The 14525-nt window shown below is 34.1% G+C and overlaps 1 protein-coding gene across 1 annotated transcript in view; it reads right to left on the bottom strand.

Moving 5' to 3' along the window:
• Positions 1 to 6195: 6195 nt before the first annotated feature.
• The window catches only part of CFAP47 (cilia and flagella associated protein 47), a 487004-nt gene continuing 478674 nt past the window's right edge, over positions 6196 to 14525 (bottom strand). The window contains 2 exon segments of the mRNA XM_059910362.1: positions 6196 to 6408; positions 13064 to 13232. Coding sequence (XP_059766345.1) covers positions 6196 to 6408; positions 13064 to 13232 — 382 coding nt within the window.

The raw sequence follows: 14525 nt of genomic DNA, 5'->3' as shown, positions 1-14525 counted from the left end.
ATATTTGCAGACATTTGATGATGGCTATTCTGAGTGGTTTGAGGTGATACCTCACTGTGGTTTTGATTTACATTTCTCTAATAATTAGTGATATTGGGCATCTCTCTATGTGTCGTTGGCCATCTGTATGCCTTCTTTGGGAAAATGTCTATTTAGATCTTCTGTCTGTTTTTTCATTGCATTGTTTGTTTTTACTGATACAGAGTTGTATGAGCTGTATGTATATTTTGGATATTAACCTCTTGTTGATCACATAGTTTGAAAATATTTTCTCCCATTCCATAGGTTGTCTTTTCCTTTTGTTGATTGTTTCCTTTGTTGTGCAAAAGCTTTTAAGTATGAACAAGTCCCATTTGTTTATTTTTGCTTTTATTGCTTTTGCCTTGGGAGAGTGATCTAAGAAAATACGGCTATGATTTATGTCAGAGAATGTTTTGTCTATGTTCTCTCCTAGGAGTTTTATGGTGTCATGTCTTATATTTAGGCCTTTAAACCATTTTAAGATTATTTTTGTGTATGGTGTGAGGGTGTGTTCTAATTTCACTGATTTACAAGTAGCTGTCCAGCTTTCCCAACATCACTTGCTAAGGAGACTGTCTTCAACACCACTTGCTGAAGAGACTGTCTTTTCTCCATTGCATATTCTTGTCTCCTTTGTCATAGGTTAATATACCGTAGCTGTGTGGGTTTGTTTCTGGGCTCTCTGTTCTATTCCATTGATCTATATATTTGTGCCAATACCATGCTGTTTTGGTTACTGTAGCTTTGTAGTGCAGTCTGAAGTCTGGAAGGGTTATGCCTCCAGCTTTTTGTTCTTTTTCCTCAGGATTGCTTTGGCAATTCTGGGTCTTTTGTACTTCCATATAAATTTTAGGATTATTTGTTCTACTACTTCTGTGAAAAATGTCATGGGTATTTTGATAGGGATTGCATTAAATCTGTAGATTGCTTAGGGTAGTATGGCCACATTAACAATATTAGTTCTTCCAATCCAAGAGCATGGGATATCTTTCCATTTGTTTGCATCATCTTCAAGTTCCTTTATCAGTGTTTTACAGTTTTCAGCACACAGGTTTTTAAACTTCTTGGTTAAAGTTATTCTTAGATATTTTATTTTATTTTGATGCAATTTTAAACAGGATTGTTTTTAATTTCTCTTTCTGATATTTCATTATTAGTTTAAAGAAATATAACAGATTTCTGTATATTAATCCTGTATCCTACTGCAGTAATAAAAAAATAAAATAAAATAAGGGAATACTATGAACAATTATATGCCAACAAATTTCACAACCTAGAACAAATGGACAAGTTCCTAGAAACATACAGCCCACAAAATTGAATCAAGAAGAAATAGATAATTTAAACAGACCAATCATTAGAAGTGAAATAGAATCTATAATTTAAAAACTCCCTAAAAACAAAAGTCCAGGACAAGATGGCTTCACAGGCGAATTCTATCAAACATACAAAGCAGAACTTATACCAATCCTTCTCATACTCTTCCAAAAAATTGAAGAGGAGGGAACACTCCCAAAGACATTCCACGAAGCCACCACCACCCTGATACCAAAACCAGACAAAGACACCACCAAAAAGAAAATTATAGGCCAATACCTTTGAAGAATATAGATGTGAACATTATCAACAAAATATTAGCAAACCAAATCCAACAAGACATAAAAAAGATCATACACCACAACCAAGTGGGATTCATCCCAAGTTCACAAGGATGGTTCAGCATATGCAAATCAATCAATGTGATACACCACATCAACAAAAGAAAAGACAAAAACCACATGATCCTCTCAATAGATGTGGAAAAAGCATTAGACAAAATTCAACAGCCATTAATGATAAAAACTCCTACCAAAGTGGGTATAGAAGGAACATATCTCAATATAATAAAAGCTATCTATGACAAACCCACAGCCAATATAATACCAAATGGTGAAAAGTTGAAAGCCTTCTCACTAAAATCTGGAACAAGACAAGGATGCCTACTCTCACCTCTTGCATTCAACATATTATTGGAAGTCCTAGCCACAGCAATCAGACAAGAAAAAAGAAATACAGTTATCAAAATTGGAAAGGAAGAGCTAAAACTGTCATTGTATGCAGATGATATGAGGCTAGATATAGAAAACCCTAAGGACTCCACACAAAAACTACTAGAATTGATAAACGAATTCAGCAAGGCAGTAGGTTACACAATTAATGTACAGAAATCGGTTGCATTTCTTTATACCAAGAATGAATGGGAATATAAAAAAAATAATACCTTTTAAAATCACACCCCACAAAATAAAATACTTTGGAATAAACCTGACCAAGGAGGTGAAAGACTTATACGCTGAGAACTATAAAACATTAATAAAGGAAATTAAAGATGACTCAAAGAAATGGAAAGATATCCCATGCTCTTGGATTGGAAGAATTAATATTGTTAAAATGTCCATACTACCCAAAGCAATCTACAGGTTTAATGCAATCCCTATCAAATTACCCATGACAGTTTTCACAGAACTAGAACAAATAATCCTAAAATTCATATGGAACCATAAAAGACCCAGAATTGCCAAAGCAATCCTGAGGAAAAAGAACAAAGCAGGAGGCATAGACCTCCCAGACTTCAGACAATACTACAAAGCTACAGTAATCAAAACAGCATGGTATTGGCACAAAAACAGACATATGGATCAATGGAACAGAATAGAGAGCCCAGAAATAAACCCACACGCCTACAGTCAATCTTCAACAAAGGAGGCAAGAATATACAGTGGGAAAAAGACAGTCTCTTCAGCAAGTGGTGTTGGGAAAGTTGGGCAGCCGCATGTAAACCAATGAAGTTACAACACGCTTTCTCATCATACACAAAAATAAACTCAAAATGGTTTAAAGAGTTAAATATAAGACATGACACCATAAAACTCCTAGATCATAGGCAAAACATTCTCTGACATAAATTGTACCAGTGTTTTCTTAGGTCAGTTTCCCAAGGCAATAGAAATAAAGACAAAACTAAACAAATGGGACCTAACCAAACTTATAAGCTTTTGCACAGCAAAGGAAACCATAAACAAAATGAAAAGACAACCTACAAAATGGGAGAAAATATTTGCAAATGATGCGACTGACAAGGGCTTAATTTCCAAAATATATAAGCAGCTCATAACACTCAACAACAAAAAAAACAAACAACACAATGAAAAATGGGCAGAAGACCTAAATAGACATTTCTCCAAAGAAGACATACAGATGGCCAATAGGCACATGAAAAGTTGCTCAACATTGCTAATTATTAGAGAAATGCAAATCAAAACTACAATGAGGTACTACTTCACACCAGTCAGAATGGCCATCATTAAAAAGTCTACAAATAACAAATGCTGGAGAGGGTGTGGAGAAAAGGGAACTCTCCTACACTGTTGGTGGGAATGTAAGTTGGTGCAGCCACTGTGGAAAACAATATGGAGGTTCCTCAGAAAACTAAAAATAGAATCACCATATGATCCAGCAATCCCACTCCTGGTCATATATCCAGACAAAACTATAATTCAAAAAGATACATGCACCCCTATGTTCAAAGCAGCACTAATCACAATAGGCAAGACATGGAAACAACCTAAATATCCACCAACAGATGAATGGATAAAGAAAATGTGGTACATATATACAATGGAATAACACTCAGCCAAAAAAAGAATGAAATCATGCCATCTGCAGCAAGATGGATGCAACTAGAGATTATCATACTAAGTGAATTAAGTCAGAAAGAAAAAGGCAAATACCATATGATATCACCTATATGTGGAATCTAAAATATGACACAAATGAACCTATCTATGAAACAGAAACAGAATCACAAACATAGAGGACAGACTGGTGGTTGCCAGGGGGGAGGGTGTTGAGGGAGGGATAGAGTGGGAGACTGGGGTTAGCAGATGTAAGCTTTTATATATAGAATGGATAAACACCAAGGTCCTACTGTATAGCACAGAGAACTATATTCAATATCTTATGATAAACCATAATGAAAAAGAATATATAAAAGAAAGAATATATAGATACGTATAACTGAATCACTTTGCTGTACAGCATAAATTAACACAACATTGTAAATCAACTATACTTCAATAAAAAATATTGATTAAGAAATTTTAAAAAACAATAAACTAGAGAGGTGGATGGTTAATCTTGTATCCTGCTACCTTCCTGAATTCATTTATTAGTTCTAATAGTTTTTGTGTGGAGACTTTAGGGTTCTCTATAGAGAGTACCATGTCATTTGCAAACAGGGACAGTTTTACCTCTTCCCTTCCAATTTGGATACTTTTTACTTCTTTTCTTGTCTGATTGCATGCAAGGACTTCCAACACAATGTTGAATAGAAGTGAGAGTGGATGATGCCCTTTGATTTTAAGAGCCACTGATATTCACAAGTGCTGGACTAAGAAATGATCTAAAATATACAAAGCAACAGTTTCCTCTCCCTGAATCCTTTCCAAACACCTTTAGATTCTAAGAATTTTATTCACTATTCAGTTTTGTCTACTTGTGCTGCTCTTGCCCCATTTTCATTTGGACAAATAATAGTTTGCACTGACATTTCCAATTACAGATACCTCTTCTGAAGAAGGTAATATCCAGGATAAGATCTGAAACATGACAATCTAGCATCACAATTTTAAGCATTTTTGAAATGTTCACACATGACATAGTTAATAGCATGTCTCCCAGGTTCTCATTCACACTCCCTTCTCTGACTGAGAAAAGTCAAATCCAAATGGACTCTATTCTGGGTGTCTAATTTCAATTACTGGAGCATTTCAGATAGGAGAGCAATTGTGACTCTCAGAAGGCTCAATATAAGGAGGTTTAAGATTATTTAAATATTACGCATTACCATAAACAACAAAATATAAAAGCAATTAGATCTCTAAGTATATTAACGGCTAATGCGATTCTACTTTCTTAAGGATTTGGAGAGGTTTTATGAAGCCTTTGTCAGAAATATACTCAGAGACTGACACCACCCCTCCTCAGAACAGCACAGCAGAGGAAAGGACAGACAAATGATCTATGACTCTATACTCAAAGAAACATCTTCAGAGGGCCAGAGAACAAGAAGGGCTTTTAGAATTTTAATTTTAATTCTTCTCCTTTCCAGGATGGCAAATCTGTGGTACGTGAGCCTCCACTCTCCTCTACTTCAATAACTGCAGACAAGATTAACACCATGTGAAGAAATTATGATCAATCCATTGACAGTGGTTCCTAGAGGTCATTCTTGGCCGAGTACAGGGGTTGCCAAATTTTTTCTATAAGGTACCAGAGAGTAAATATTTTAAGCTTTTCAGCTATATGATTTCTGTCCACTTAACTTCACCTTTATAGCACAAAAGCAGCCACAGACAATATATTAAAAAATGAATGTGGCTGTGTTCCCATAAAACTTTACTTGTAGACAATGAAATTTAAATTTGATATAATTTTCTGGTGTTACTCAATATTCCTCTATTGATTTTTTTCAACCATTTAAAAATATAAAAATCATTATTTGCTAGTAGGCTGCACAAAGACAGGTGGTAAACTAGACTTAGCTATAGTTTGCCAACTCTTGTTCCTAGTACAGTTGTTTTATTTTGCACACAAGGAAATAGGGCACAAAAAGGTAAGTGACTTGTTTAAAATCACATGAATGACCTCTGGCAGAGCTAGTCATTTTGTGTCAAACTGTCTTAAAGATGGTCTAAATTGGCTCTTTATTATTATATTTCCCCTCAATGATAAGAACCAAGTGACATACTCTCCTTTAAGAAAATAAGCTTTCTCCTGGATCATTTTGAAATATATCTTTATTATTTAAAGGGTCAGTATAGGATCATATGGAGTATATACGCTTATGTGCATGGATTTGTAAGTTGAAATCATTTTTCAGTTTTACTACAAATGTACTCCTGTTCTTTAAAAGTGAACTAATCCCAGTATTTGCAACCAGTCCATTTTATAACACATACATAACTCAAAAATTAAGTGTAACATATTCAGAGAATAGATTTAGTCGGCTTCACAAAAAGAAACTATAGAAGGCCTATTATACTTGAAATAGTTTTCTTAAGAAACGAAATAATCTTCGTGAAAATATATTCAATTCTACTTAAGACCAAGAAATATTTTGGGAAAAACATTTTTTTATTTATTCTTCAACATCAAAGGAGCACCCTTGATGGTAGAGGATACCCCTGTCCTTGTGATTTGAGCATTTTCATAGATAAAATTGTGCCGATGAGCTGGCTTTTTGTCAAACATCTTGTTAGTAGTGTCAACTTTGGCTTTTACATTCACTGGTGGTATGGTAACTTGAGGTAACCCATTAATATCATACAACCAGTACATATCTGCTGTCTGGAAACAAAGAGAGGAAGAGATTTTATATGCAATATCCAGGGACTGAGAAAAATGTAAGAAAAAGTTTACCAAATTAACACCTTCTCTCTTCTCCATGAAAGGTACAGGAAGGGCACAAAACTGAAACTGCACTGATAATAAATAATTAACATGGAAAATAAATTCAGGAAAGCATTTGGCTTTATGAATTAAAAACTATTCACTAAAAAGTCTCTCGTACTTAGAGGTCTGCCCTCTGGATGAACTAAGCATCCATCTGATCTAAAGGGAAGCCATCTACTTGGTTTGCATGAGACCACTGCCCAGCATAAACTATATGTAATGGAAATAATACGTCACAAGATTTATCTATGGGAATTTCAGTGTGGCTATAGAACTGACTGGTAAATATGCCAAGCTTCTGTTTTTTAGATTATGAAAGCACATCACTAATATAACTATTTGTAATTACTGAGCATGATGCAAACTCATTAATGACAATCATAATCTAAAACCAGGTCAGTACAACTTATACAGGGATTTACTTAAAAATCCTTCATTTCTTCTGCATTTTTGTACAGAATAGCAATATTGAGTGAGGCAGTCTAGCATTTTCTGCACATTTATGTTCATACTTAAATCCCATCACTCTTACAGAGTTTTCTAATGCTACCTGTGTTTATCTAGGCCATCTTCTTCACATAAGAGTTGTACCATGTACGTTCATTCAGGAGACGTTCGGGCCAAGAGAATACTGCAGTAACATCAGGGTTTAATGTGTAATGTGATATCTATCACCGAATGCTAAGTGCAGGAATTTCTTGCCACTGGAATGGCCCTGTTTTAATCGTAACTGGCTCTTTTATCCAGTGCTCATGGTAGTTAAGTATTCAGGATCAACAGCACAAAGAGATGGAGAGATATACCACATTCTTGGATTGGAAGAATCAATATTATTAAAATGACTCTACTACCCAATGCAATCTACAGATTCAATGCAATCCTTATCAAATTACCAAATGGCATTTTTCACAGAATTAGAACAAAAAAATTTTACAATTTGTATGGAGACACAAAAGGCCCTGAATAGCCAAAGCAATCTTGAGAAAGAAAAATGGAGCGGGATGAATCAGGCTCCCTGACTTCAGACTATACTACAAAGCTACAGTAATCAGGACGTATGGTACTGGCACAAAAACAGAAATACAGATAAATGGAACAGGATAGAAAGCCCAGAGATAAACCCACACACCTATGGTCAACTAATCTATGACGAAGGAAGCAAGGATATACAATGGAGAAAAGATAGCCTCTTCAATAAGTGGTGCTGGGAAAACTGGACAGCTACATGTAAATGAAAGAAATTAGGACACTGCCTAATACCATACACAAAAATAAACTCAATGGATAAAAGACCTAAATGTAAGGCCGGATACTATAAAACTCTTAGAGGAAAACATAGGAAGAACACTCTTTCACATAAATTGTAGCAATATCTTTTTTGATCCACCCCATGGAGTAATGAAAATAAAAACAAAAATAAACAAATGGGACCTAATCAAATTTACAAGCTTTTGCACCACAAAGGAAACCATAAACAAAATGAAATGACAACCTACAGAATGGGAGAAAGTATTTGCAAACGATGCTACCAACAAGGGATTAATCTCCAAAATACACAAACAGCTCATGCAGCTCAATAACAAAAAAACAAACAACCCAATCAAAAAATGGGTGGAAGATCTAAATAGACATTTCTCCAAAGAAGACATACAGATAGCCAAAAAGCACATGAAAAGATGCTCAACATCACTAATTATTAGAGAAATGTAAATCAAAACTACAATGAGGTACCACCTCACACCTGTCAGAATGGTCATCATCAAAAAGTCTACACACAATAAATGCTGGAGAGGGTGTGGAGAAAAGTGCAACCCTCTTGCACTGTTGGTGGGAATGTAAATTGGTACAGTCACTATGGAGAACAGTATGGAGGTTCCTTAAAAAACTAAAAATAGAGCTACCATATGATCCAGCAATCCCACTCCTGGCCATATACCCAGAGAAAACCATAATACGAAAAGATATATGCACCACAATGTTCATTGCAGTGCTATTTACAATAGCCAGGACATGGAAGCAACCTAAATGTCCATCGACAGATGAATGGATAAAGAAGATGTGGTACATATATACAATGGAATATTACTCAGCCATAAAAAAAAGAATGAAATAATGCCATTTGTAGCAACATGGATGCAACTATAGATTATCATACTAAGTGAAGTAAGTCAGAAACAGAAAGATAAATATCATATGATATCTCTTATATGTGGAATCTTAAAAAATGGTAGAAAGGAACTTATTTACAAAACAGAAATAGAGTCACAAATGTACAAAACAAACATGTTTACCGGAGGGAAAGGGGGGAGGGAGGGATAAATTGGGAGATTGGGATTGACATATACACGCTACTATATATAAAATAGATAACTAATAAGGACCTACTATATAGCACAGGGAACTTTACTCAATACTCTGTAATGACCTATATGGGAAAAGAATCTAAAAAAGAGTGGAAATATGTATACGTATAAGTGATCCACTTTGCTGTACAGCAGAAATTAACACAACATTGTAAATCAACTATACTCTAACTTAAAAAAAATGTCTTTCTCTGTGCTATACAATAGGTTCTCATTAGTTATCTATTTTATACATAGAATCAATAGTGTATATATGTCAATCCCAACCTCCCAAAAATAAATAAAATAAAATTGATTAACTGATAAAAAAATTCAAATAATTTTGCAATAAGTGATGCTGTGTGTGTTTGTATACATATAGTATATATAATCCAAATATAAATATATTCCTAAGAAGTTGTTCATGTCCTTTGTTTCAATACTTTAGATAGTAATAAGAACATATTTATTTTATAAAGATTAAATATTACAGTTCTTATATCTATAGTTAACTTTCTTCCAATTGTGAAAAGAACTCATGTTTTTGAAAACATTTTAAAGATATAGCTCTATATCTTCTATACTCAATCTCCCTTTGAAAATATAAATAAAAAAGCAGAAGTGAAAATAATATAAGAATAAACCAATACCTCCATGTAGCTAATGTGTGAAAGAATCACTGTGCTGATTCTTATAAAATAATGCCAAACTGACAATTATACTCAACTATTTATTTAAATGAATTTTAAAAAACAAGTATTTTTTAAACAGATGTAATTTCCATATTTAAATAATATCTCTCTAGTTTGAAAAGGAATCAACCAAAGCCAATGAACTCATGGAATAAATTCCCAAAGCTATGTTTTAAAGGGCACATTCTTATGAATGGAAACAACATTAGCTGATGTGGCCTGTACCCAGGTACATCCCTCAGACGTTTCCATTTCATTGCCGCCCAATTTCCAATTGCCAGTATCTGCACCTCTTTGACTTGAAGTTTTTCAGAAACTCCAGAAGGCTTCTGTGCTGCCAGGGAATTAACAATTCCTGGGAACATTCCTCAATCAATGATTGAACAGTAGTAGTTGGTGTATAAACCCTCCAATTCCCTGGCCCCCTCAGGTGTGAATATTCTGAGGTGTGAGTTCCACATGATTTCCCAGAGAACTCCCATGGCTTTAAATTCCAGGAGCCCACTCTGGTAATTGCCTTGATAAAAGCACCCTTTATTGGTTTCTATTCCTTCTGTGTCTCATATCCTGGCTTCTCTACATCTGTTTCCTGTGATCACATGGTAAATATGCTACATGGACTTGAATCCTTATTTCAGGATCTGCTTATGAGAAAATACAAACCAAGATATATATATATATATATATATATATATATATATCCCACAGTTTCATGGCAATGGCCAATTCCTTTAAAACCAATACATATTACTTATGCCTATGCCTAGCTATGTCTCTAGTTATACCAGGTCCCTCTACATATAAATATTTCTTTTGTACAAGCCTTATATGTTTTATATTGGGTAATTCTGATAGCCCTCAGAAGTTTATATAAATTATTTAAGATTCATCATGTCCACCACGGAAGTTGAGTGGACTGTCGACTCTCTTTGAGTCACACTGCTTTTTGTAATACTCTGACCAAGTTAACTTAAGTCTAGCAAAGCTATATGCCTTGTATAACAGTGGGGAAGAGACACTTTTTAATCATTCTAAATATGGTTTAATTGAAAGAGAACTTATGAAGCTTGTTAACATGGTTGTTGAAGTTTGTATAGGGTAATATTTAACTAAACTGTTCTTAAGAATCCTACTTTTTATTTCCAAGTAAAGCACAATGAAGACCATAGGTTTCATATATGTTACAAGTATTAATTGACTTAATGCTTAAAACCAACAGTTTACAAAAGATAATAATGTAAACAATAATTTTTATTTAGATAATGAACTAACTTTTAAAATTCTTCACATTTATCATGTGAGACATCATGGTGTTATCATTAATAGCAGGGTTTTGGAGTCAGATAGACAATGTTTGAACCATGATTTCAAAATCATTGATTTGATATATATATAATAACCTTTATGAACCCCAAGGGCATTATACTTAGCATAAAAAGCCAATCTCAAAAGGTTACATATAATTCCATTTATATAATATTTTAGAAATTATGAAATCAAAGAGATGGAGAAAAGATTACTAGTTGCCAGGGGTAGAGAGGGAGTTACAGTATTGGACATGACTAGAAAGGGTTAGCAAGACATAGTTCCCTTGCTGTGATGGAAGAGTTCTCCATCTCACTTGTGACTGTAGTTATACACATCTATACATGGGTTCAAACTGTCTAGAACCAGACATGCACTCACACACACACACACACACAAACACACACAAATGCATGTGAAAAATCTAAAAAATAGAATAAGGTCTCTAGCCTAGTTAACACTATTTTGTTAAGTTAATATCTTTGTATTGATATTTTACTACAGCTATATAAGATGTCACCATTGGGAGAGCTGGGGGAAGGATTCATAGGACTCTGGGTACTATTTTTATGTCTTTACATATTTATTTAAATTAAAAAATATGAGATTTATGAGTCAATTGAAAATTTGAACACTAAATGGATATTTGGTATGTACTGATGTTAAGGAATTATTGTTAAATTTTAGATGTGATAATGGTATTACAGTTAAGATTTTTGTCTTTTAGAGATTAGTAGAAAATACTTGCAGATAGTAGGATGTCTGGCATTTTCTTCAAAATAATATGGGAAGTCAGGAAGGGGGGTGGGAATATATTTGAAGCAGGAGTGGCCTTGAGTTGATAAGTGTTCAGATGGGATGATGAGCACGTGTGGATTAATTATTCTCTCCATTTCTACACGTATTTGGAATTTTCCATAATAAAAATAGGATCAACAAAATAGTGACTTCTTAAATCCAAATAGTGATTTCTCAATTTTCCCCGTATATACTTTATCAAACTATATTACTTCAGACTAAATGAAAATGTTATATTCTCAGTTGATCCTATATACTAACTTATTCTTTCACAGAAACCCTTCAATTCTGCTGCCACTGATTTAATTGTCAATTCTGCATAGGGAAATCAGAAACAGAATTTTGTTGGTAAAACCTCTTAAGTAGTTAGTTTCAGAAATGTCCACCATATGCTATAAACTGAATATAATTTTATTCACAAATCTATTTTAAAAATATCATTTTAAGAAGGAAATACATCAACATGATCATTTAAAATCAAATATTAACACAGGAGTGGGTTATGTGCAGCAAGGCTCCAGAGGCTTTATATTTTTATTAACCTGGGTTGTAAGGACTCTAAGATGAAAAATAAAAATAATTTTCTCAAGCAATATTCAACATTTTTCTCTATTCATTAAAACAGTAACAACACATTTTTCTGCCAATGGTGCTGCTTAATTAGTGTCTGATTCAGAAGTCTAGTAGACACTTTGGCATCAGTAGTTGTGTCTCAAAACATGACTACAAGTCCCTTGTGCCTGTGCTACTGAAAACAGACAGTGGCAATAGGCATCTTTTCAGAAATAACTTGAAAGTTATCTTAAGCCAAAAAGTTCCTAGTGGCATATATGTGGGAAATTTTATGGAGAAGTGTTGCTTACTGGATAAATTTTCAGAATTGTACTTACCTTAACTTTTAATAAAATGATCACTTTAACATTATTTTACATTAATGACCCATCTCACATCGTTCTTTTTTTCCAATTCAAGATAAATTTTATCTTCTATTTAATTTACTTCATTTTAGACTTTAACATTTTGAAAGCATCTTATCCCTTAATCAAAGGTTTCAAAATCTCTATCGCAAATCACCTAAAGTCTTTGAATAGGTTATTACAGAAAATAATATGTGACTATACAAATCACTTTACAGTCATTATTTATCTCTTCCACAATTCCTTAATATGGAAGAGAAATAATTTCCTATTTTCACTGGTGATAACAATATTTTTGGTTATACTGCACATTTAAAATTTCTTTATTGACCAAAAGGAAATTAAAACAAGACAGAGCAGTTGAAATATGTTGACTTTTGCAAGATAACGTTGCTATTCTTTATCTGTGATCATTGGGTGAAACCTTTTCTCCCAAAGTCATTTAATGACTTTTGTGACATCAAACATTCTTGACTACTGCCTTTGTAGAACTCACCTGTATTGCTGATGTTGCTGTGTATATCCTGCTGTACATTTTGGGTTTAAAACCCACAACGATTAGAGTTCCTTCAGTGTCAAAAGGAAGACGTTCTCCAACCTGAGGTTTTACAAAAAACTCAGGATCACTGCCAGGCAGGAAGTATGCCATGAATGGCTCGGGATTTCTGGAACAAAAATATAATATCAACCTTTAAAATTGTATCATTACCCTGTTCTCTTTATGAGAACTTGATGCGTAGGGCTTGGTTTATATCCTGTTGCATAGGACTACAGTTAAACATTAATGCTGCTATGCAGCTGTGAGTCTGATACTTGTTACTTGATGGAATGCTTACAGAGTAATAGTGAGGAGGCATTTTTTAAATTACCGAAAAGTGTCATTCTTTGCAGGGTGACAAAAATGGAATCTTAAAGATATTTTCAATCACATTTTATTTTTATAGTGTACAAAGAATACAATGCTGTCCCTATAAAAACTGGAAGAACTCAATGTCCCAAATGAAAATTCAATTATTTTTAAATAAATTAATATGTAAAATGCCTGACCACAGCAGCTATCATAAAGCCTTTGTTTTTACTATTATTCCAATGTGATATTTGCTCACTCTCCTTCAGTTTTCCACTTGCTAAGTAAGACATAAATACTTCACAGGTTCATTAAAGATTCTTGGGCCTGAAGATGAGCTGCTATGATCTGAAGTGAACTGAGTGACATTTAAGATTCAAGTGACCATCCTGAAGTCAAGGTAGATTACATTTGAGATGAAGACTGTGAAAGAAGTTGAGGAACTTCTTGGTAGAAGAAAGCAGGAGAGAGGCACAGTACATGGGAGGTTGTGAGGAATTTAAAAACCAAACTGACAGGGGAGATACAGGCAGAAGGTAAAGAACAGTTTCCTAGAAAAGATCCAACAGTGAAACATAGAAGAGCAGATGGGAGATTCAGGTTGGCACTCATTGATCCTTTCAGTAAATGTGTATTGAGTATCATAGCAGGTGGTCTGAGAAAGTGGACTAAGGATACAGATGGCTTAGACTGGAATCTTAGCTCTATCTGGGAGCATGACTTCAGGCAACTTGCCTAGTCTTTTTGAACCTCAGTTTTCATTCTGTTAAATTAATAATACCCATAAAGATTATTATCTTTCCTGGCACATGGAAAGTACCTGACAAGGACTAATTAATATTAATATAGTCATTATGATTGTTATTGTTTTAAAACATTTTATTACCAGTGCTAGGCAATGATGCATGATCCAATAAATAAGAGATGTATAAAACAGAATATCCAGAGGGGTGATGTCAGGGAGATGGCAGAATAGGAAGCCCCAGATCAGTTCCATGGAGACACTGATTCAAAAATATGCAGGCCAATTTCCATTGTGAGAAATTCTGAAACCAGTTAAGAGGCTTCTGCCCTCCAGGTGAGTGCAAAATCAGCTGCTTTGAAGCTATTA

This window comes from Balaenoptera ricei, chromosome X, assembly GCF_028023285.1.
Source record: "Balaenoptera ricei isolate mBalRic1 chromosome X, mBalRic1.hap2, whole genome shotgun sequence".
Classification (NCBI taxonomy): domain Eukaryota; kingdom Metazoa; phylum Chordata; class Mammalia; order Artiodactyla; family Balaenopteridae; genus Balaenoptera; species Balaenoptera ricei.
The sequence above is the reverse complement of the archived record's forward strand: the minus strand, read 5'-3'. Positions and strand labels throughout refer to the sequence as shown.